Source organism: Suricata suricatta, chromosome 9 (assembly GCF_006229205.1).
Source record: "Suricata suricatta isolate VVHF042 chromosome 9, meerkat_22Aug2017_6uvM2_HiC, whole genome shotgun sequence".
In the NCBI taxonomy this organism is placed as follows: domain Eukaryota; kingdom Metazoa; phylum Chordata; class Mammalia; order Carnivora; family Herpestidae; genus Suricata; species Suricata suricatta.
In genome coordinates, this window is record NC_043708.1 from 27,423,159 (window position 1) to 27,448,995 (window position 25,837).

At 36.5% G+C, this 25,837-nt stretch overlaps 1 protein-coding gene across 10 annotated transcripts in view; it reads left to right on the forward strand.

Moving 5' to 3' along the window:
- The window catches only part of NUMB (NUMB endocytic adaptor protein), a 184,873-nt gene that overhangs the window by 103,893 nt on the left and 55,143 nt on the right, over positions 1–25,837 (forward strand). For all 10 annotated transcript variants that reach the window (XM_029952777.1, XM_029952785.1, XM_029952782.1 and 7 more), the window contains exon 4: positions 9,084–9,224. In XM_029952777.1, coding sequence (XP_029808637.1) covers positions 9,099–9,224 — 126 coding nt within the window. In that variant the 5' untranslated portion in view covers positions 9,084–9,098. The remainder of the gene's footprint in view (positions 1–9,083; positions 9,225–25,837) is intronic.

The following is a 25,837-nucleotide window of genomic DNA, read 5'->3' on the forward strand; positions in this document are numbered from 1 at the left end:
ACAGTATATAAAATGCTGTGTTGTGACAGGTATTAACTATCCATTAGATACTGAATCAATTTTTCTTTGTAACTACTGTATTGTAAATGATGGAAAATAATTGCATATGTTAAAAAAAATAAATTGTGTTATATTAAAAAAAAAATAAAGCCAGCCATTTAACTTAAAAAAAATCTTCAAAGAAATGTGAAACCTCTTTTCTCTTTTTAAATATGAAGTTTTGATTATAGCAATAGCATATAAATCTTATTTCTCTGAATTATTAGATCCAGTTTGTAAATAAAAACATGCTGCTCTGAAAGGGACAGAGAGACTTTCAGATTTGCCTTGCTGAGAGAAAGATATTATATGATCCCTTTTTTATAAAAAGAAAAATGAAGTATGTATATAAAAAAACAAATAACTCTAAAGTGTCAGTGGAAGTTATTTCTGCTTAGTGGGATTATAGCTTATTTTTAGTTCATTCTTTCTGTTTTTTGTGCTCTTTATAAGTAACATTTATTACTTCTTTGGTAAAATTACTTTAAAAGCTTCGAAGGTGCCTTCTTAGCGCAGGAGGCAGTGCTTAAGTTTCATAAAAGCAGCATCGGGAGGCCTGGGTGGCTCAGTTAAGCATCCAATACTTTCTTTTTTAAGTTTATTTATTTCGAGAGAGAGAGAGAGCTCATGAGCAGGGGAGGGGCAGAGAGAGTGGGGGACAGAGAGAATCCCAAGCAGGCTCTGCATTATCAACCCATAATCCGATGTGGGGCCCAGACGGAACCATGAGGTCATGACCTGAGCTGAAACCAAGAGTCAGACATTTAACCGAGCCACCCAGGTGCCCCAAGCATCCAACTCTTGATTTTAGTTCTAGTCATGATCTCATGGTCGTGAGAATGAGCCCCGCATCAGGTTCCACACCCAGTGTTTGCTGTTGTAATTTTAAAGCTTTGATGGATGTAAAAGTGTTATGTAGTAATAGGAAAATCAGAAGAGTTTGCTTGTAAGGAAAGATAAATTTGATTTGAGGACATCCGAGTTGGAGTTGGGAGTACAAGACTGTAATTCACACCAAAAAATCGGAACTAGATATTAACTCTCTATGATGTATATAAACATTATGCTTAAAATTAGTTGACTTTTAATCCATTAAAATAACCTCAGAATAATCTTTGAGTTCAAGGAAGAAAAGCTATAGCTGCAAACTTAAATAATGATAGAGATATTTAAATTTTGCTAATAAGGTGAATTACATTGATTTTGAATGTTACTTAACTGCATTTCTTAGAAAAACTCCATGTAGACATGATGTGTTATCCTTTTAATGTTTAGTTTGATTTGCTAAAATTTTGTTGAGAAGTTTTGCATGTATGCTCATGAGAGATATTGGTCTACAGCTTACTTTGTTTTTTTAATTTTTTTCCTACCATTTTTTATTTATTTTTGAGAGACAGAGCATGAATGGGGGAGGAGCAGAGAGAGAGGGAGATGCAGAATCTGAAGCAGGCTCCAGGCTCTGAGCTGTCAGCACATGAGATCATGACCTGAGCTGAAGTCGGACACCCAGCCAACTGAGCCACTCAGGCACCCCTACAGCTTACTTTTTTTTTTTAAATGTATGTGTATTTTGAGAGAGAGAGCATGCACACATACACATGTGAGCCGGGAGAGGGGTGGAAAGAGAGGTAGAGAATTCCAGGTGGTCTCCGTGCTGTCAGCGCAGAGCCTGACTTCGGGCTCAATCTCCCTTTCCCTTCCCCTCTCTAAGTAAATAGACAGACAGACAGACAGACAGACATTTAGTGCAGGGTTTCTCATTAGTGGCACTATTGACATTTTAACTAGATCATTCTTTGTTGTGGGGCTGTCCTATAGGATGTTTAGCAGTATCCCTGGCCAATACCTATTACATGCCACTAACACTTCCCTAGCAACAACCAAAAATATTTCCAGATATTGCCAGATGTGTCCACGTGGGCAGTTAATGTCCCTGGTTGAAAACCACTGGTTTAGTGCTAAGTATTGCTTTTGCAACATCCCATAAATTTTGTAGATTGTGTTTTCATTTGGTCCAAAATACTTTCTGAATTCCCTTTTGATTTGAACTTTGACCCATGGGCTGTTTTGAAATGTAGTTTCCAAATAATTGGTGATTTAATCCTATTGTATTCAGACAGCATACTTTGTGTGGTTCCTTTTAAATCTGAGGCTTGTTTTATGGTCCCGAACATGGTCTGTGTTGCTAAATGTTCCACATGTAATTTGAAATGTAGTTTGAAATTAGTTTCCAAATAATTGGTGATTTAATCCTATTGTATTCAGACAGCATACTTTGTGTGGTTCCTTTTAAATCTGAGGCTTGTTTTATGGTCCTGAACATGGTCTATGTTGCTAAATGTTCCACATGCACTTGAGAAGAATGTGTAATCTGTTATCATTGGATAGAAGAATTCTATAAATGTCAATCAGGTCATGTTGATTGATACTGTTGTTCAAGTTTTGCTGTTTACATCCTTGCTGATTTCTGCCTACTTATTCTATTGATTATTGAGATGGGAATGTATAGCCACTCCAGCTTTATTTTAACTACTACTAATGTGGTATATTGTTTTTGGGGTTTTTTTTCATTTTACTTTTAACCTATTTGTGTCTTTATGTTTAAAGTAGGTTTACTGTATGGGTAGGTGAGTGACTCAGTTGGTTTGGCATCCAATTCAGCTCAGGTCATGATCTCGCAGTTCATGGGTTCCAGCCCTGCACTGGGCTCTGTACTGACAGTTTGGAGCCTTCTTCAGATTCTGTGTCTCCCTCTCTTTCTTCCCCTCCCCTGTTCTCTCTCTCTCTCTCAAAAATTAATAAACATTGAAAACAATTTTTTAATTTAAAAAAGTAGGTTTACTGGAGACAGCGTATAATTGGATCTTGCTATTTTATCTATTCTTAACGAAGAGCTAGTTGGTCTTTTTGACTACCGGATAGCTAGTGTCACTGCTTACGGTGCTGTCTTCCCTAACTAGTCTATTCCTGATCTCACCTGGAATATTTCGTGATGGGGGCCAACATAGTGGACAGAATGGAGAGTTATTGCATCCTCCGCATTGTGTCTACCTGGGACCAGGCAGTTGCATGTGAAGGGAGGGCAACCTTCTGGGGACTCTGGAGGGAGCCAAGAGCTGTGCCTGAGAGAGATGAGACTGTGGAATCTAACTTGTATTGTTACTGATCAATCAAAACTTTCACTGGCCTTAGTATTCTGTTAAACTAGGTATTAACCTGTTAGTTGTTGAGTTGTGGAAGGTGAAGGGGTGCATAGGAAAGGAAGTCAGCACAGTGGCTAGTTACTATCTAGAATGTAAGCATTGTAAGAAGTAATTATTGGTATGGCTGTATGTCTTAGTACATACTGGCCAGTTACATAGTGTGTGCACTTCTGTTTATCACGTTTGAGTAAGCCGAGTTTAATTCTGTTTGCTGCGTCCTAACTCCTATTAGCAAAAAAGAGGAAAATGAGACATTCACAGGAAAAATTGCATCTATAATGACTGTCTATCATTGCCCTCAGGTCCCCCCCAGGAGAGGCGTACACACATCCCTATGTGGAAGCCCCCTCAAATTCAACCATTCAGTTTGCTGAGGCCTAACTAAAACTAAAAGTCATAGTTGGATTTCTTTCTCTTCCTTTCCTTCCATAATCTGTCACCAATTCCTGCCATTGACTTTCCCCACACAAAGAATCCTGTTGATTCAGCAAAGCTGTGGTTATTAAACTTGACTGCAACAAGGGCGAGCACCACTTTGACAGAGTCTTGGTAGTTAGGGGAAGTTAGGAAAGAATATTTCCAGAGATTTGAGATTTGCACTTACGTGGTTTAAGGCACGCTCCTTCAAGATGGGGAACTGCTTGGGACGGGCAGAGTTTCTACATGATATGTAGAATTAGTGGACATAATAAGAAAAGGGTCTTATAGCAATTTGTTATCCTGTCAGGAGAGCTGTTTGCCCTGATGCACACACTGTTTGCCCAGATAGGTTAGTTTGCAAGAATCTTGGAGCAAACAGTGAGGCTAATTACTGGTTTAGTCTTATCACCCTCGGCAGAAGAAAATTTCCTGGAGCACAGTTATATCATGTTGACTCAATTCTCTCTGCTACTCTTACTTTTAAACTTTTCATTCCTCTTTTTTTCTACCTACACCACCACCACCGCCCTAGTTCAAGCTGTTGTCATAACTTGCCTAGACTATTTAAAATTCCTCCTAACTCATCTATAGTCTTTTGTCCTCAGATTTGTTTTCCATACTGCCACCAGAGTATAACTGTATTGCAACTCTGACCATGTCATTAATGTGTGTAAAACCTTTTAGCGGCTTCTGGTTGTCTGTAGGGCAAAATCAGCACCTGATCTTTGTCTCCACTCTTCTTGAATTGCTGTCTAGCCTTTGATTTCCTGCATCTATTCATTTGTTGATGCTGTTGCCTCTACCTGGATTATCTTTTCCCTCCTATTGTATGTGGCTAAATTTTCTTCTTCCTTTAAAAGTTAATTCTGGCAATATCCCCTGTAGGAAATGTTTCCTGAATCTTGACTGTGCTTCCAGAGCATACTATGCATAGTGCTATTGTTACATTAACCATATTGTGTACAAATTACCTTTTATAAGGGGAGAGAGCTACCTAAAGGCAAGTTGTCTTATTAATTTCTGTGTCCACTAGCATCTGCAGTAGGGCCTAGCACATAGTAAGTTCTCAGTTTTTACTGACCCAAACAAATTGAGTCAGAAGGGGAGGGCTTAAGGGGAGATAAGAGGTGAAGATTTAACTTTAAATTGATGTATTTGAGGCAACACCAATGCACCTAAATAGAGGAATTTAAATACAAGAGTAAGATTATTATTATTATTATTATTATTATTGGGAAATCATCACATTTGGAGTGATAGTTTGAGTTGATTATTTCACCAAGAGTGATGGTATAACCAAGGGAGCACTGATATTTAGAGAATACCCTCAGTGAGTGGGAGAAAGTAAAGGAAGCCCTCAGAGTATCTGCAGCAACAGAGGTAAAGAAGATAAACCAGGGGCGCCTGGGTGGCTCAGGAGGTTGAGTGTCCGACTTCAGCTCAGGTCATGATCTCACAGTTCATAAGTTTGTGCCCCGCATCGGGCTCTGTGCTGACAGCTAGCTCAGGGTCTGGAGCCTGTCTTCCTATTCTGTGTCTCCCTCTCTCTCTGACCCTCCCCTGCTCACACTGTCTCTCTCTCTCTCAAAAATAAATAAAATATTTAAAAAAAAATTTAAATAGAAAAAGGATTATAAGAGAGTACTATGAACAAAAAGGACCCCCCCCAAAAAAAAGATGAACCAGAGGTGGAGGGTATTGGGGTGGGGAGAGGCAATGAGGAGAGAAGCACACAAAGGAGAGCTAGAATCATGGTGTCAAATTTTGCAGAGCAGTTAAGGAGAATGAGAACTGTGAAGAGATTTTCTACATTTGGCAATTATGTTATGTCTAGCTAGTAGAATGGGGATGCCATTTCTTTAAATCTTACAAAGTAAGATTTCTTTTTTTGTTCTCATTAACTAACAAAAATATATCCTTTACCTGTATTCAACCAGGACTTTCTCAAGGGGTATGGTTTTCTTTATTTGGTAGTAAAGTTTAACTTTATGGAGAGCCTATAGTGAATGCTACTTTATATTAGCAGGTTTCTGTTTTGTGTCTTTGTGAGCAAAATCATTATATATAGATCACTTGAAAGCATAATGTTTGGTCTCTCCCTTGATTATTTACAAGCCATTAGTTGTTACTCATTAAGAAGTAACAAGCAAGATATTATTATATTTTCATTTTGCCGAGTTCATTTTAGAACTATTATGATTATTTCACTCATTTTCAAAACATTTTCAGCCAGGAAACCCTTTCCTTCAACGTATATGGAATCCCACTGTGAATCAGATACAGTGGAGTTTGTTTGAAGCTGTGACAGGGACCTGAAGTCCTTCCTGAATTGTGTCTAGTCTTCTAACTTCCTTCTCTTTATTTCCATAACCAACCAATAGGCTCTGGGTCTCCTCCCTGGAAATCCTAGGGATACTTAAAGCATAATTTGAAAATCACTGATAAAACACTCTTTATAGAAATGTTGATAATAATTTTAGGACTGGAAGTCACAAGATTTTTTGTTGTTGTTGTTAGTTCTTAAAATTTAAGCCAAGCAGGCTCCACACTGTCAACACAGAGCCTGAAGTGGGGCTCTAATTTGCAAACCATGAGATCATAACCTGAGCTGAAACCGAGAGTCAGATGCTTAACCAACTGAGCCAGCCAGGAGCCCCAGTCACAAGATATTTAGATTCCAAATCTTGACACTTCCACTCTGTTTTCTTATTGGTCAGCAGGATGTACAATAATAAAGAGTTGCCTGAAGAGGAAATAAACTTGTTTAGTTATTTAGGCAGAGGCTGTATGTCTTCCTTTAAGGGAAGTTGTCAAGGTGGTTCTTCTGTCAGTGCGAGGCTGGCCTACCATTAACCTCTGCAGTCTCTTCCAACACTAGTGATTCTCTCTGCTCCTATATGTCTACATTTATCCTACCTAGTAAATATTATCTAATATGATGGGGGTCTATTTTATCTTTTATTTTTTCAAATTTATAGTGTATCATGTATACAAGAGATCCTGTGTTAAGATGCAGGGCTAGTATTTAAATAAATGGTACAGTTTACTATTAAGGAAATCGAAAGTTGCTGTTAGGTTTTATGAGTGCAGTAAAAAGAAGTAATCAGAGGATATTAGTGGGAATCATATGAAATGGGAAGGACCTAACCCACACCAGCTAGGGGCTTGTCAGAAAGAAAATGCTACTAAGCTTCCCTAAAGACTCCCAAGGTGGCTCTTCAAAGATGAGTAGACTTTAATCAGAGGCAAACGGGGAAAGGTCTTGGTAGGCAGAGAGGGAGGAACATATAAATAGGTTCTGAAAGAGGGCATGCCTTGTTTAGAGGGCTGTAAGTAGTTTAGTGTGGCTGGAGCTTAGCATGTGAATGGGGATTGGCGAGTGAAGCCAGATGAAAAAGGACTGTGTTTTGCCAGGCTTAGGAATTTGGACTTTATCTTCAAAGTATTGTGCAGCAAGTGAGGGATTTTAAGCTGAGTAATTGCATGGTCAGATTTATGTTTTAGAAAGCACTCTGGCAGTAATCAAGAGAGCAGATTAGAATGGACCTTTCTTGGAAGCAAAGCAACCATTAAGTAATAGACTTTGGCAATAATTTATGCAAAAATGTCTGAGGATAGAACTGATGTGGTGGGTGGGAAATGAATTCAAGATCTACTAAGGAGGCAAAAGCAGCAGAGTTGTTGGTTAGAGAAAGAGTGAATGCGGAGATGACTTTCAGGTATCTGACTAGGACAACTGAGTGTAGGTTAGCCCCTTACACTTCTTTTTTTGCTAAAAGAAAGAAATTAAGAAGGAAGGAATCTCCTGAGCTTTTTTGCCTCAAGATTCTTAGAGTGCCAACTTGAGCAAGGATAGAGGTGCTTTTTTATTTTCTTATATTTATATTTGTATAAAATATGATATGAGGAAGTAATAACAGGATGTATTATCAGGGAAGGTTGTGGAATATTTGGGGTGGGGTGGGAAGTCTATTAGATTAAGGTAGAATCTTATTTAAAGTAGTTTAGGAATGAATCATCTATTTAAAGGCAAAGGAGTAGACTACCTTTTATCCAGCTGTTTATTTAGTAAATCAGTTGTGATTTGAGAAATAATATATTCATTTTTAGGAAATCCAGGGATTATTACATTGCCATTTGTCTGTCAGAATTTTTACCTTTTAAGAAGATGTGTGGTAAGATTGGCTTGTCTGTGTCAATTAGCTAATTTAGTAATAGTTCTGGTGTGGCATTATGCATTTTACTTTATTTTTTATTTTATTTTTGGCATTATGCATTTTAAAATACAAAGTTATTTTCCTCAGAATGCAAATTTGTGTTTCAAGCTTTTCATTGGTGTCATGTAGGAACTAATGTTCAATTCTTTGCTATTTAACACTCTGACAGAGAAGATGTTTTCTCTCATAGCTTTGTCACATCATTTTCAAAAGTTAAGATCTCTTTTAGGCTGTTTGAGGTGGTTAAATCCCTTTAGGGAAAGAATGAGCAATGCTATGCTCTTTAACAGAAAACTGGAGGTGTCGGTTTCAGATTTTGAGATCTGCTCTATAAAGGGACACTTATTCATCACATTTATTCATTGGTTCTTGAATGTTCTATTGTTTTTTTTATTATTTAGGTTTTCCTTTCCTGTAGTCTTGTGATTTCCACTGAAAGCATTAGGGAGGTACCTCTTGTAATAACAAAACCAAAAATTGACTATAGTTTAATCCCTGTTAATTTACAGAATTATTGATGAGACTTGGACCTTTATAACTGAAAGCTGTTAGTTTACTTTCATTCTGTAATAATTATAGATATGAAAGTACATTTTGTGTTATACTACTTGCAAGAAATTTTTTCTTTTGAATAATTTAATCCTAGTAGAACTTCTTCCTTAAGTATGTTTAAAGGAAACTTTATTTTCTTCCTTTTTATAAAACATCTTTATTAAAAGGTGGTTATAGTCCCTGCGTTGTTTAATGTTTTCTAATAGTAAGTTAAAAAGTTCCCAAATTTTAGTGTTTAGGAATGGTTTTTAGCTAATAAGTATAAAGTTGTCAGAATGCTTCAGAAGGTGTTGGCAGTCTGTAATTTGGCCTACATGTACAGATTTCCTTATTTAGGAATTAGAATAGATTTGAGGGGTAGATCAGTAGGAATACTCATTGGATTATTACAATTAAAATGCTTGAAAGTTCTTAGAGTAACATCTTTTCAAATCATAGAGGTTATTTGAACTAATATTATAGTTGTTTTTCTGAAAAATGGAATGATTTGTTTGAACTTAGAGTTACTCTAAGAAGAGGGGATACTGATTGCTCATTTAATGAAAATGTTTAATTTGGAACATTCATTTTTTTTATCAGCATAGTAATCCGAAGTTTAAATATATGAGAAGGTAATAACTGCTTTTTCATATTTCTTTTACTCTGTCTGTAGGTTGTAAAAATTAAAATGAATAAACTACGGCAAAGTTTTAGGAGAAAGAAAGATGTTTATGTTCCAGAGGCCAGTCGTCCACATCAGTGGCAGACAGATGAAGAAGGGGTTCGTACTGGAAAATGTAGCTTCCCAGTGAAGGTAAGAGCTCATGCTTCTGTAACTCTAGATGTGGAAAAGAATTGACAACCTGTTGTGTGTGAAATCCCATTAATTAGGACAATTAAAAGAGAACCCTCTAAAAATGAATCCCTTCATCTTCTGCTTCAAGGTAGAATTAATAAGGAAAATAGATTGTTATTAGTAATTTTTTCTCTTTATATAGGAATTTCTGGTATATACTCTAGAATCACTACAAATGATGAAAAACTAATTCTGAAATATCTAAAACTCCAAATTATTATTATTGCTAACAATTTTGGGTGGATAGCTTTCTTTGTTTTGTTTTATTTTTGAGAGAGAGGGAGAGCGAGCACAAGCAGAGGGGGACAAAGGATCTAAAACTTTAAGAGAGCCTGATGTGCGGCTTGAACTCACAAACTGAGAGATCACAGTCTGAGCCAAAGTTGGGCACTTAACCAACTGAGCCACCTAGGTGCCCCAAAATCCCAAATTATTAAGAACTGAAATATTTTGAGTGGGATATGTTTACTAAGTGATGGAGCAGAGGGAATAGGGAGTCTGTTTTCTTAAATGCAGGTGTGGTCTGTTCTAGAAAATAGAGAAATCAAAAAGAATTTTCTCTTTAATCTTATAACTGTTAATCTTACAGGGACCATTTATACCTTCACCTATAAGATCAGAAAATGGAAGCTCAAAGAAGTAATAGCATAGTGAAGATCTAGAGAAGGGGGTGCCATACAGGTGTCTTTTCTTACTATTACTTGACACCTGAAGAAGAAGGGTCACAATTAAGGTCATGAAAGTAATGTACATGTTATAGTCTTCAGTGAAAAGAAGTGATTTATAATTATATAAGCATGCTGTGTAAGTGTGGGTACAAAAAAATAGAAGGAACTAGACTAAAATGTTAATATCTCCTAGAAAAAATGTAGTCTAATATAAAATGTTAACATTTTCCTCTATTTTCTACATGTTCTTATGTATGAATATTCTTACTGTAATTTTCTACTATTGATTGAAACATAGCCTGAAGCTTCAGAAAGGGAAAAGCATCTATATGACAGAAAAGCGATTTATAGAATATACATGTTAAATAAATACATGAAAAATATACAAAATTTTCCATGGTCTATTAATAACTGAGCATTTTCCAGGGTGCCTGGGTGGCTCAAGTCAGTTAAGTGTCTAACTCTTGATTTCAGCTCAGATCATGATCCCAGGGTCGTGGGATTCCAGACCGAGTGAGGATCCTGCTTTCCCTCTCTCTCTCTCTCTCTCTCTCTCTCTCTCTCTCTCTCTCGTTCTCGTTCTTTCTCTTTTCTCTCCCCCCACCACCTCCATTCTGTCCCTCTGCCCTGCTTGTGTACCCTCTCAAAAGAAAAATCCTAAACACAGATTTCTCTACCTAACTCATTTGCTGAAATGAGTTCTTTTATAGGAATAAACTTAAATATTTTATTTAAAAATCTTTGGCATGATATTAAGATATGAAAAAACCCTTTTATATAAAAACTAACACTCTTCCCTACTACCTCATACCCCAACCTCACTCCAAAAAGTAGACTCATTTTGATTATATGAGTATTGTAGAAACGGGCACTCTTAACACATTGTTGATTGCTTGGAATATAAATTGTAACCTATAAGGAGGGCAATTTGGAAATATCAGCCAAATTTTCAAATGCACTTTTCATTTGACCAGAAATTTCAACCTCTTCAAAGAATTACATTTAATCAGCACCTAGCTGGCTCAACTGGAAGAGCATGCAACTCTTAATCTTGGAGTCATGAGTTTGAGCCCCATGTTGGGTATGGAAATTACTAAAAAAATAAACTTAAAAAAAAAAAAGAATTACATTTAAGTACATTGACAGATTATTGGCGGAAGTGGTTATTTTAGCATTGTTTGATATCAAAAATCTGGAAACAAGTTAAATGCTCATTATTCTGGGACTAGATAAAGAAATTATGAGTCTACTGAGTGGAATTCTTTGCCACTATTTAAAAAAAAAGAATAAGGTTAACCAATATTCATTTTGTAAAATTTTTTTAATACCTACTGTGCACCAGGCATATTCTGAATGGTAAACAAAAAGACAGTTCTTGCTCTTGTGGAGTAGATAGTGTCCTTGTAGGAAGACAGAATTTAATTAGATATTTGCATTAATAATATATGATTACAAACTGAGATGGGTGCCTGGGTGGCTCAGTTGGTTAAGCCTCCGACTTCGGCTCAGGTCACATCTCATGTTTGTGGGCTCGAGCCCCGTGTCAGGCTCTGTGCTGACAGCTAGCTCAGAGCCTGGAGCCTGCTTCCAGTTCTGTGTCTCCTTCTCTCTCTGCCCCTCCCCCTCTATGCTCTGTCTCTCTCTGTATCAAAAATAAATAAGGTGTCTCTTTGGACTTTAAAATTGTTCCTATGCAGCTTATTTTATTTTTGTTTAATCAAATAAACAAGAGAGTTTTTCCATAGGAAAAAAACCCAAAAAACAAAAATAAATAAAACATTAAAAATTTATTAAAAAAACCTGAGATAAGTCCTTTTTAAAAAAGGGAAGGTTGTAGTAGTGTAAGAAGTTATATGAGCTCAACCTGGAAAGCAATAGGGCAGGGCCTTGTAGGCCACGTTAAGGATTTTGGACTTTAAGAGTTACAGAAGGCCATTAAATGGTGTTTTTTTCATCTTTTATTCATTTTATTGTGGTAAAATGACCACATATATTACTATTTTACTATTTTAACCATTTCTATATGCATAGTACAGTAACATTAATAACATTCATATTGTTACACAATCATCAGCACCATCCGTCTCCAGAACTTTTTCCTCTTCCCACACTGGAACTCTGGGTGCAGTGTGGTTTGGAGGTAATCCATGGTAGATGTGGAGAGTCTGGTGAAAGATTGTTACAGTAATCCAGAGGAGAGATCATGTTTAGTCTGGATTAAGATGATAACTGTGGAGATGAAAAGAAATGAACTAAGTCGGGAGATAATTAAGAGATAAAGGCAATAGGAATTGGAAATGGACTGGACCTAGGGAATGAAAAAGAATGGTATTAAGGAAGATACCTGGTTTCTTGTTCCAAATTGGTAGAGGTGATGATCATTGACAGAGGAAACGCTGAAAGAATATTCTCTGATAGGCCCCGACAGAAAGATGACTTTAGTGTATTATGAAGTGATAAAGACAGGGCACGAACGGTACACATAGTATGATTCTGTTTATAGTTAAAAAGAAAATATCTGGGGTGCTGGCGTGGCTCAGTAGGATAAACATCCGACTTTGGCTCAGGTTATGACTTTACAGTTTATGAGTTCCAGCCCCACATCGGGCTATGTGCTGACAGGCTGGAGCCTACTTTGGATTCTGTTCATCTCCCCACCCCACTCTCTCTCTCTCTCTCTCTGTGCCCCTCCCCCACTCATGATCTGTTTCTCAAAATTAAATAAATGATTTTTTTCTTTAAAAAATTTTAAAAAATTATGTATCTCCTTATATGTAAGAAATACCTGTTAAGACACAAATAAATATGAATTACAGAATGAGAATGAAGATTTAGGGATCCTTTTACTTTTCAATGTGTATCCTTTGGAACTAGTGACATTTCTTGTCATGAGCATGTTATCATATTTGTAATAAATAAGCATATATATGTTTTAAAAACTTCATTTACAGGATTCTGAGAGGCTGGCATATAGTACTGAAATAACTGAAATAACGTTAATTGAGGCACTTCCAATTGGCTATGAAATATACAACTTTTAAGTATTTTGTGTGAGATAAGTAAGATTCACCATCATTCAATGGTACTGTCATTTGTCATAAGAAATAGCTGATTAAATGTGCTTTAGGGATAAGCATTTAAGATGTAAGATTTACATCTTATGCGGGTAGGACACCTTACTTAGGGTGTTTTTAAAAATGGATGCACTTCCTCAAATATAGCTGGACAAATGATGTCTTATCTGGCCTTGCCTTGGGGACTACTGAATTCTGAACTACTGATGAGTTGGTATAGAAAGTTTCCCATGTAGACAACTAGTAGGGTGGTGAGCATGCTCACTGAGGACGAACATGTTTGAGGGTAGAGAAGATGAATTCCTTTTGAGGTGCCTAGGAAAGACGGGCATGCAGATCCCTACTTACCACAAACACCATGAGTTTTGATATGAGATTACCAATAAATTCTAGTGAGTAGGCAAATTTGCAAATAAAGAATCCTTGAATAATGAGAGTTGACTATATATAAATTATCATTAAAAGTCATGAGTAAGTGAGATTACTTAGAGGGAGTGAGAGGAGAGGGGGGCCTAGGACAAACATAGAAGGGACAGGCAGTGAAATGGGTTATTTTCAAAGGAGAGTAAGAATGAGTAGCCAGAGAGGTATAAGGAAACCTGACTAGTGTGATCTCAGAAGCCAGGGTTTCAAGGAAGGAGAAAGTGGTCAGATGCTATTGAGGAAAAAAGGAAACTTCATTAGTTTAAAAATTTGAAAGTCCTGGTGATTTTGATGATAGCACAGTGGAGTCACGAGGATGGAATCTAGATCGAGGAGTGAATGGATGCAAAATAAGAAAGAAGATGACAAATCTAGAGATTACTAATTCATGTTTGTCAGACAAGGCCGTGTGAGGATAGGACGGGGTGGAAGGGAAGTATTACAGAGTACACAAGAAAACTTTTAGTGGCAGTGGCTGTTTATTATGTTGATTATGATCATGGTTTCTCAGGTATATACAAGAACTTAGCATATTATAACTTTAAATATATATAGTTCATTATATGTCAATTATACCTCAATAAGGTAAACTTTTTTTTTTATGAAAAAGTTTGTCTTCAAAGGAGAGAGAAAGGCAGAGTAGCTAAGGGTGTGTGAGGTTGAGAAGCTGTGTGTTACTGTTGTCTTAACAGTTTTACTGGATGTAATTTATATACCATAAAGCTTACTCAATTAACATCTATAAATCACTGGTAGTTTGATTTTATGTTGAATTTTGTTTTTAAGACAGGAGAGACTTGAGCATAACAAAAGGGCCTTCTTAAATAAACATGTAGAAAGTGGATTTGTTTTAGTTGGAGGAAGGATGCTGCTTCTATTTTAGTGGTAGCAAAGGTAGAAAATGGAGTGTAAAATGCCTTACATTTATGGTGTTTGTGGCTTAAAATTGGTGTTCTATTTTAAAGACATATTTTCTCAAGGAAATAGGAAGTGAAGATGTCTATAGAAGAGTGAGGAGAGAAATTGTGGAATTGGATTTGAAGACAGTAGAATAGCTACTCCGGAGAATGGAAGATACAGAATACACAATTAATGGAAATAGAAATGAGATTGCTAGACTGTAATCAAGTGAAACTGCAACTAGTTTGATCTTTCCCAAGTATTGAAGTATACTGGTGCCTATGTAACTATAATTTGGTATTACAGTAGTAACTAATTAGAGTAAAGTAGGTTTCAAAGCTTGTCTTGCAATTCTGCTAGTATAGTATAACAGAGATAATCTTTTTTAAAAATGTTTGAGAGATAGAGAGGGAGAGAGAGAATCCCAAGTGGTTCCATGCTCAGTGCAGAGTCTGAAGTGAGACTCGATCTTGTGAACTGTGAGATTATGACCTGAGCGCATATCAAGAGTCGGACACTTAACTGAGCTACCCGGGGGCCCCAATAATTTCTTTAATAGAGGAGGAATTTTAATGTTAGAATTGAAATATTACTATAAAAACTTAATGTAGTGGTTCTCAAAGTGAGGTCCCCAAAATCTTTTTGTGGGATGCTGAAGTATTTTCTTTTCCAACTATGTATCTATGTGAAAATATGTATCAAAACAACATATTCCAACAGATTGAATGTAGATGCAAATGTGAGAATCTAGTTTTCTATTAAGCCAAATATTCGAGAGATTTGCAGAAATGTGAAACAATGCCACCTTTCTCATAAAATTGTTTCATTTTGGAAAATATAGTTATTTTTCATTAAAAATGTCATTTACATTAATCTGTAAATGCATTTATTATTATTTTTCAATGAATTAAATATTTTAAAATTCTTAGTTTTAATTTCTAATATAGTAGAATTATCAATAGATATAACTGACACAAACAAAAATGCTTTGGAGTCTTCAGTGTAATGGGTCCTGTGACCAAAAATTTTGAAAACTGTTGATTAAAACAGTATGCTTCATCAGTTAAAGTAATATACTAAGACTACCTGTAATTGCTTACTAACATTATATTTTAAAATGCTAGTGTTATTGTTGGTTGTTAAAATCAGTTGCTGGAATCTGATCCAGTTCATCGATCCTTTGATTTATAATTAAAATCTTAATTCTCTGATTATGTAGAATACATATAGAATGCTAAAATAGACCTGCTGCTGGATAGATTCTGGATTTCATATTATCTTCAAATTTGGAGGATATGAGGGGCTGGATACAGAAAAATTTATGCTTATTCATATTGTTTGCAAATTGATCTAATTTAACTCACTGTTAAATGAGATGGAAGGACTTCATTATCCTGTTGGTTTAGGTTATAACCCTAAACCAGGCAGTGGGCTGATATGTACAAATAGGATAGACCAAATGGAGAATTGAACACATGAATGCTAGAATTGATGTGTTTACTCCTGGACCAACATTTTGCTGTATTAAGTGATCTGCCAAGTTGTTCTGGGGTTCATTCATTTCTAAGATAAGGATTGCCATTGTGCTAGAAGTTATAAGAGGAAGTATTTTAATAATAGGGTTTTTTTGTGTTGTCCATTAGAATGTGGTGAGGGGGGTCGTCTCCCAACCCTCTGCCTTAGCAACACCAAGCAGCTCTTAGACACCAGCATAGTGTTTGAGAATTCATCAGATTCCACGATTTCAGGGTTCAGTCTTATAAGACTGTCCTCTCACCCCCTATTTCAGATGCCAGTCACAAGCCCCAGGCTGTTACCTGTGTTTTTGAGCAACCAGCTACAGATTGGAGATCCAGTGATCTCCTTAGAGATCGGCTAGAATTGGCCCACAGAACTCAGGGGAACACTTACATTTAATAGTTGATGAAAGGACAGGATAAAGGGTATGAATCAACAGTGAGATGAAGAGATATATAGGGTGAGGTTTTGACCTCGCTTGGTGGCATGTCAAAATGTTTTGGTTAGTCAAGTAGCTCTCCAAAAGAAAGGCCCCAAAACTTTCCTTTTGGGTTTTCATGGAGGCATCATTACATAGTCATAATTGACTGAGTCATTGGCTGATTCAATTTCTAGCCCCTCTCCCCTCTCCAGGGGTTGAGAGGTGACACTGCCAGATTCAATCCTTTAATCACATGATTGGTCCTTCTGGCAACCAGCTGCCATCCTTAGGTGTTTTCCAAGAAAGTTGCCTCCTTTACGTAACAAAAGACACCTTTATCACTCTCAACACTCAGAAAATTTCAAGGATTTGGGGAGCTGTGAGTCGGAAACTCTAGATGAGGACCAAATATATATGAGAAAGATATTGTGGTTATGTGAATGACCAAATCTGTACTTCTTATAAATTGCAATATCATACAGGCTTTTCTTATTTTGCATGTAAGCATATAGCCATGGTACAGAAAGTAGAGCTCTTGCTATTTCAGTATTTCTTTTATTTTTTATTTTTGAGAGACAGAGACAATGCGAGCAGGGGACGGGTCAGAGAGAGAGGGAGACACAGAATCTGAAGCGGGCTCTAGGCTCTGAGCTAGCTGTCAGCACAGAGCCTGACGTGGGGCTCGAACCCATGAACCGTGAGATCAAGACCTGAGCCAAAGCCAGACGCTTAACCGACTGAACCACCCAGGCACCCAACAATTTCAGTATTTCTGATAGGCTAGTTTCTGATCCAGTGGCTTATCTATCATGCAATATCTAATAATCAGTGATTTCAGAAGATTTTGGTGTACAGTGTTAATACCAAATTAGAAGTTGCTAAATATACTTTTGTGCACAAACACACAAAATAAAAAGTAAAATGGGAAAATAATCAGAGATACCAATGAAATTTTTAAAATTAAGATTCTATAGGGGTGCCTGGGTGGCCCAGTCAGTTGATCATCCACTCTTGATTTTGGCTCAGATCATGATCCCAGAGTCATGGGATCAAGCCCTGTGTCAGACTCTGTGCTGAGTATGGATCCTGCTTAAGATTCTCTTTCTCTCTCTCTCTCCCTTCTTCCCTCCCTCCCTCTCTCTCTTTCCCTCTGCCTCTCTCCCCTGCTCATACCCTTTCTCTTAAAAAAAATAACAATAAGATTCTAGGCAAATAAACTTGAAAACATGGATAAAATTGGTAATATTCTTGAGTTATATAAATGACCAAAACTAATTCCAAAGAAACTGAAAATATAAAAAGACCAACTCCTGTAGAAGAAATATTATAAGATGTAAAAGTTATCTACCTCCTTTTTTCTACTTCCTAACCCTAACATACCAAGGGAACTATTAATCTTTTTTAAATTTATAATAGTTTATTTTTTTTAATTTATAATAGTTTATTGTCAAATTGGTTTCTATATAACACCCAGTGCCTCTCCCCACAAGTGCCCCCTCCATGCCATCACCCCCCTCCCCCTTCAGTCCTCAGTTCGTTTTCAGTATTCAGTAGTCTCTCATGATTTGTGCCCCTCTCTCCCCAACTCTCTTTCCCCCTTCCCCTCCCTATGGTCCTCTGTTAGGTTTCTTCTGTTAAACCTATGAGTGAAAACATATGGTATCTGTCTTTCTCTGTCTGACTTATTTCACTTAGCATGACACCCTTGAAGTCCATCCACTTTGCTACAAATGGCCAGATTTCATTCTTTCTCATTGCCATGTCATACTCCATTGTATATATATATAAACCACATCTTCTTGGTCCATTCATCAGGTGATGGACATTTAGGCTCTTTCCATGATTTGGCTATTGTTGAAAGTGCCGCTGTGAACATTGGGGTACATGTGCTCATAGGAGCATAAATTTATTTTTTAAAGTATAGTCATTTATTTTGAGAGAGAGAGAGAGAGAGAGAAAGCATGCATACATATGAGTGAGCAGGGGAGGAGCAGAGAAAAAAGGGAGAGAGAAAATCCCAAGCAGGCTCTGCACTGCCAACATAAAGCTCAACCCCTTGAACCGCAAGATATAACCCAAGCTGAAATCAAGAGCCAGATGATTAATCAATTGAGCCACCCGGTTGCCCTGAGAACTATTAATCTTCTGACGAAAAGATGAAAGTCATGCTTTATCTGTTCATCAGAGCCTTCCAAATTCGTTTTATAAACTTAGAATTTCTTTTTATATATGTAGTATTCTAAAACTTGACAGCATAAAAGGAGACTACAAACAAAATTATTATATAGATATTAACACAGAACTTTTGACAGTATTATCAGATAGAATCCAGAAACCCATTTAAAGCAGGGTGCCTGGCTGGCCTGTCCAGTTGAGTGTCCAATTCTTGGTTTTGGCTCAGGTCATAATCTCACAGTTCATGGGTTCAAGCGCCACCGTTGGGCTCTGTGCTGACAGCATGGAGCCTGCTTGGGATTCTCTCTCTCCCGCTCTCTGCCCCTTTCCTGCTCTTTCAAACACACTCTCTCAAAATAAATAAATAAACTTTAAAAAAAAGAATAATATATATCCTCACTCATCATTATCTAAAAAAAAAAAGACCAGGGAGTGAATGTCTTTTATATCAGAATGGGATAGCCCCTTACAACCATACACACAGACACTTCCTACTACTTTTCCTTTGGCTAGGATTGAATTAAATGTCCATGCTATAGTTGCAAGGAAATCCAAGAAAGCAATTATTTGCTATTTTCAGCCTGTACCAAGGAATTAGGCTCTTTTAGCAGGGGAAGCCAGTTGAAAAAATGGCTGATATGTAGGCAACTAACAATGTCAGTTACAGTCATTATATCATATCTATCCTTAAATATCTATCCTCTGTCTTTTTGTTCTTTCTCAGGTCCTCAGCTTTTTTTTTTTTTTTTCCTCCCTAGACCATTATAGTTCTCTTGACTGTTTTTCTTGGGGCTGATCGTGTTTCCCTTTCAAACTATTATCTTAGGGCTCTAATAGTGATCTTCCTAAATTGCAGATAGGACTATGTCACTTACCTGCTTTCTGTCTTTCATTGGCTCTGTAATAAATTTTAGGCATCTAGAGCATATGCTTTCAAACCAAACTACCCAAGTTTGAATTTGTGCTATGCCAGTTATTAACTGTGACCGTAATCAAATTACTTAAGCTTTCTCCACCTCTGTTTCTTCATCTATAACATAAGAACTAGTACTTTTCTAATATAGGTGTTCTGAGAAATAAATGAATACAGTACATGAAAAACACAACACTGCCTGGCACATAGTGAGGATACAATAAATTTTGGTGTTGCTGTTATTATTGTTATTTGTTAGATGCCAACTGAATACTGGAGTTCTAAATCTGCATTTCTTATTTCTTGAGTTTTTTCCTTAATTGAATTTTTAACACTGTAAGTTAAATATCTTCTCTTGAATAGGAGTCAGAAGCTTTAGATAGATGTTTAACGCATTGGTCACAACAACCTCTTAATAGCTTTAAAAATTCTCTTTCTCCCAAGAGAGGGGACTTTCATTGCTACTTACAGTTTTATTGTCTGAATGTGACAGTCTTCTGCATACACAATAATGTTTCATTTCAAAACTACCTCATACTGTAATTTTTTTGAAGATACTCTAGGTGACTGTTAGTGATTCAAACGCAAGGTTCACATATATGGTACCAATGAAATAAATCAATTGAAGTGACCAGTTGGCTAATAGATAGATACATTGTATTCATTTCTTAGTTTTCTAGCTTGCTGACAGTGACATCATAATGTTTTTCTGTCTGAAACATTAAAAATTTGGGTGTGCCTGGCTGGCTCAGTCAGAGGAGCGTGGGACTGACTCTCTCGGGGTCATGAGTTCAAGCGCCAGGTCAGGTGTAGAGATTACTGAAACATTAAACATTTGGCAAAAATGCTTTTTGTTTCAGATAACTTTTTAACATAAACTATAAAATGTTATTGGTTTATTAATCCCAAGCATTTCAGTTACTCATGATTTGCTGTGCATTTTGAAAGGAAGTGTTAGCTTTATTCAGAATCTCTTATGAACTGATGATTTTCTTTGTGGCATAATATGATGCAGTGAGTTTTTTGTTACATCATAGTGCTAGGGAATAGTTGGTGATATCTGATTATTTGAAGCCAACATTAAACTCCTGTGGTCTAGATTTAGAGGGTTGTGTTCTTTTTGTTTTTTTGATTTTTTAAATGTTTATTTTATTTTTGAGAGAGAGAGAGAGAGTGTGTGTGTATGAGAGAGAGAGAGAGAGAGAGAGAGAGAGAGAGAGAGAGCGAGCGCGCAAAAGGGATAGAGAGAGAGAGGGAAACAAAGAATCCGATGCAGAATCTAGGCTCTGAGCTGTCAGCACAGAGCCCAATGCAGGGCTCAGACTCACAAACCACGAGATCATGACCTGAGCTGAAATTGGACGCTTAACTGACTGAGCCACCCAGGTGCCCCTAGAGGATTGTGCTCTTAAGGACTATATTATGATTTTATAACCATGACATGTGAATTAAAAGTTTATTAAAACAGTGTTGAATATAATTTAGGCTTTAAAAATTTTTTCATTGGGGCGCCTGGGTGGCTCAGTCGGTTAAGCCTCCGGCTTCGGCTCAGGTCAGATCTCACGTTTGTGGGTTCGGAGCCCCGCGTCAGGCTCTGTGCTGACAGCTAGCTCAGAGCCTGGAGCCGGCTTCCGGTTCTGTGTCTCCTTCTCTCTCTGCCCCTCCCCCTCTCATGCTTTGTCTCTCTCTGTATCAAAAATAAATAAAACATTAAAAAAAATTTTTTTTCATTGAAGTAATATAAGCTTGTGACAAGAAAACAACACCTTCCCTACCACTAATCCCACTTCCCAGTGACACTTAACCATATTTATTTATTTCTGCTTCTACAATTGGTAATATTTTAACTTCTTTAGATAATATCATTTTAGTGTCTATTCTTAACTTACCCAGTTATATCATTGGTTGCCTACTATAAAGATGACAAAGGACCATTTAACCCACACACCCTGTCTTTCCATCTTCTTTGTCTCTTCACCCAGACTTTTGGAATTACTGTTTTTGGTTTTTCTGCTGGTTTCCTATACTCATTAATTTTTTCTTCTCTAATTTTAGATGGTATATCTTGATTCCCTACCATGTAAGACAAAAATACTAAAACCCCTTACTCTCTTACCTTCAAACTTATATCAGCTGTGCTTTTCTTTTTCATACTATGAAGTCAGTAACATTTACATTTTGTCCTACAACCATAAATTGTCCCCCCCCCCTTTTTTTCCTTTTCTTTTCTTTTCTTTCTTTTTTCTTTTTCTTTTTTTGTTTTGAGAGGGTACAAGGGAGTAAGGGAGAGAGAGAGTGAGGGAAAGAGAATCCCATGAGGGGCAGAGAGGGAGAGACACAGAGAAGCAGGGCTAATGCTCACCTGATGTGGGACTCAGTGCACCCAAAGCAAGGCTCGTGCTCACCTGATGGGGGGCTCAAACTCATGAATCATGAGATCATGACCTGAGCCAAAGTCCAATGCCTAACCAACTGAGCCACCCAGGTGCCCCTGTACCCTTTTCTTTGTCAAATTTGGTGTAAAAGGTTTCAGTATAATGGTTCTTAACTGTTATTTAATGTTGAGCTAAGTAATGTGCTACGTTTTTTTCTCTATGAGTCTAGTAATTCATTAATACATTTAAAAGATATTCACTGCCTGCTCTTTGCCAGGTGATGTTCTAGGCACAGGTAGTATAGCAAACAAAAGAGACAAAATTCCTGCACAGTGCATATATGCTAATTGGTTTTAACAGTGAACAAATAAAAATGTATGAAGTACCTGGTATGTCAAAAGGGAATTAGGTTTGAAGGAAGTGCATGGTGGTAATGGTAGTGAAATTTAAAATAAGATGGTCAGGGGAGTCTTCACTGGAAAAGTGACTTTTGAGTGAAGATTCAAAGAAAGTAAGAAAGCAAACATTCAGGTACCTGAGGAAGGAGATTATAGACACAAGGGGCAACAAGTGTAAAGGGTCTAGGGCAGAAAAATGGTATGCTGAGGCACAGCACGGAAGCCAATGTGTTCAGAACAGGTAGTACAAGTAGAGATGAGATCAGGTAGTAGCGGAGTGCCAGATCATGTAGTTTAATACTTTTCACACTGGTCAGATGTGTCATCCATATTTTCTCTACACGTATCTTATAATACTACTTACACCATCCTAAATGAAATATATACATAGTATAACCTACTTATGCTTACATAATTAAATATATAAAAGAAGAAAAAATACTTGAATAAAATTAAACCAGTATGTGAGTGCTTGGACATAATTACCCTAGAAGACACTTTTCCCTTAGAATCACTATGGATGAGAGCTGCAAATGTAGACTGATGTGATATATTGATAATTCATATACCATAAGTGGATTTTAGTGGAGATGTTATTTTCTGAAATGGTCAACAGCTTTTGGTAAAATTCTTACCAAAGTAACATTCTTTCCTTGATTGACATAGCAATTGCAATTGTGCAAAAAAATACTGTGTATATATGTAAAATGGAGTTAGAGCTTAAATAATTACAAGTAAGTTTTTTATCCACTCTAAATGAATGTCCAGTAGCACACTCAGATCATCATACAGGAACCAGGCTATCATCTGTGCACAAGATCTATGAGGAATTTTCCAAGTCATTGTTACCAAAAATGCCTCCATATATTTCCTAAACACGCCACTTTGAAAAACCAATGGTATAGGGTCTTATAAGACCATTTTGAGGACTTTGGCTTTTATTTAGAGTGAAATGAGAAGCCATTGGAGAATTTTGAGCAGAGGAGTGACATTATGTAACATAGATTGTAAAAGGATTCCTCTGACTCGTGCTGAGAATCAACTGTAGAGAAGAGCAAGCGTGAAGGCAGAGAGATCAGTTAAGTTAAGAAAATCCAGACCTGAAAGATGATGATGGCTTACAACCAGGTAGTACTGGAAGTGGTGAGTAGGGGTTCGATTCTGGATGAGTTTTGTAGGCAGAGCTGATAGTATTTATAGATTCGTTAAATCTGTGAAATGTCAACAAAGAAGAAAAGAAGTCAAAGATAGTGTCAAGGTGTTTTTTCTTTTTAAAGTTTATTTATTTATTTTGAGAGAGAGAGAGAGAAAGTACATTCATACAGGAGGTAGAGAGACAATCCCTAGCAAGTTCCACGCTGTTAGCATGGAGCCTGACTCAGGGCTTGAACTCTCAAACTGTGGGATCATGACCTGAGCCGAAATCAGGAATCCGATGCTTAACTGACTGAGCCACCCAGGCACCACGAGTGCCAAAGTTTTTGATCTGAGCAATTGGTAGGGTAGAGTTGCCATATTATTTTGGGAGAGACTGTTATTAGAAGAGTAGATTCATGAATGAAGGATAATACCAAACATTTAGTTTTGATTGTTATAAATGGTATCTTTTTCAAAATTTCATTTTCTGCTTATTGCTGTTACAGAAATACAATTGACTTTTTTTTAAAAATTGAAATATAATTGACATATAACATTATATTAGTTTCAGATGTACAACATGATTCAATATTTGTATATATTGTGAAATGATACAGTTGACTTTTGTATGTTGAAGTTATATATACAGTCCTTCTAAACTCATTAATTCTAATAATTTTTTTGTATATTCCTTTGGGTTTTTTACTAATACAGTTATACTATCTCTGAATATCTATTGTTTTATTTCTTATATATACTTAAAAAGTTTTTTTCTCCCTTTGTCACATTGGTCAGAGACTGATGTATAACTCTGAGGAGAATTGGTGATAACAAGAATTCTTGTCTCATTCCCAATCTTACCACAGTTTATCAGATTAAACAAGTTCCTTTCTGTTCTTGGTTAAAAAATAGTTTAAATTATGAATGGAAACTATGTTTTATCAGAAGCGTACTCTGTACTTATAGAGATGATTATATAATTTTTATCTTTAATTCTGTTAGGTGGTAAATTACACTTACTAGAGTTTTTGAATAGTTAACCTCACATTCCTGGAATAAGCTCAACTTGATCATTATAAATACTGATCAAGTTGAGTTCATTGAATGTATTTCTGGATTCTCTTTGCTAATACTTTGTTCAGAAATTGCACATCTATACTTTTGAGTCAGAATGGACTGTAATTTTTTTTCCTCATAATGTCCTTGTCAAGTTTTATGTTAACAGAAGCTGGATTACAGTTTTAACATGACTCATTCTACTTCTGGTTTATTTCTACTTTTAGGGCATTCTTTTCGGCATTTGAATTGAGATACTTTCATGTTCACTGTAACTTATTTGTCTGATTGGTCTAGAACTCTAATTCTTCACTCTTTAGCAAATTGAAAATGCCAAAAATTCATTCTGTTTAACATGTTCCTCTAGTTCCTATAATTAAAAATATTTTTTTGAATGTTTTGTTTATTTTTGAGAGAGAGAGAGAGTGCAAGTACAGGAGGAGCAGAGAGAGAGAGTGAGACACAGAATTGGAAGCAGGCTCCAGGCTCTGAGGTGTCAGCACAGAGCCTGATGCAGAGCTCTAACTCATGAGCCCTGAGATCATAACCTGAGCTGTAGTCAGACACTTAACTGACTAAGCCACCCAGGTGCCCCTGTTTCCTGTAATTTTTGTGAGTTGGTTCTTAGAGGCTTGATCAGATTTAGCTTAGATGTTTATTTGTTTGTTTGTTTGTTTTCCCAGGAATACCTCATTGGTGTTGTGAACTATGATCAGGAGACACACAATAGCTGATTATCTTTTTGATGACAATAGCCATTCATTATCTTTGCTGGGGATTATTAAATCATTAAGTTGCAAAATAGTGATACTTTAATTCTGTCATCCTTTCTTTACTTATCAGCTATAATATTTTTCTAAAGCAAAACCTCCCATATCTACTGTTTGGTTACCAGTGATACAGTGTCACTAGGAAAGCAGGATAATTTTAATTATGAAGGAAATACTGAGCTCTAAGGAAGAAAGAAATAACTATTCCTATTTGATCAACTTTTTTTTTTAAGTAGACTAGCATTAAGTAAGTAAGACCAGTAAACTATAAATTATTATTTGAATAGGAAAGCTGCAGAGGTAATGTGAGATAATTGAAAAAAGAAAGATCTAGAAGTGAAAAGATCAAAGTTCTATTCCTAGCTCTGTTAATTTACTAGTTATATGACTGTATAAATCACTTAACTTTTTTGACACTCTGTGCTACATTTGAAAGATAAAGCTTCTGAATCTCTTTAAGTTCTTTTCAGCTTTAAACTTCTGTGATTAGATTTAATGCATATATTTAGGTCAGATGACTTGTTCAAATGTAATTGTACTCCAGATTTCTACATAAAAGTAACCCATTTTAATTTGACTTAACTATTCCCCTTTGATTAGAGACCTGAAGCAAAATATCATTTTCTATACCTGATAATGTGCCTTACACCTTATAAACTAATCATAATGTCACTTTTTGCTAATGTTGTCTTTCACTTCAGAAGTCTGAGAATTTCTTCTCATGGCTAACATTACCGAAAATA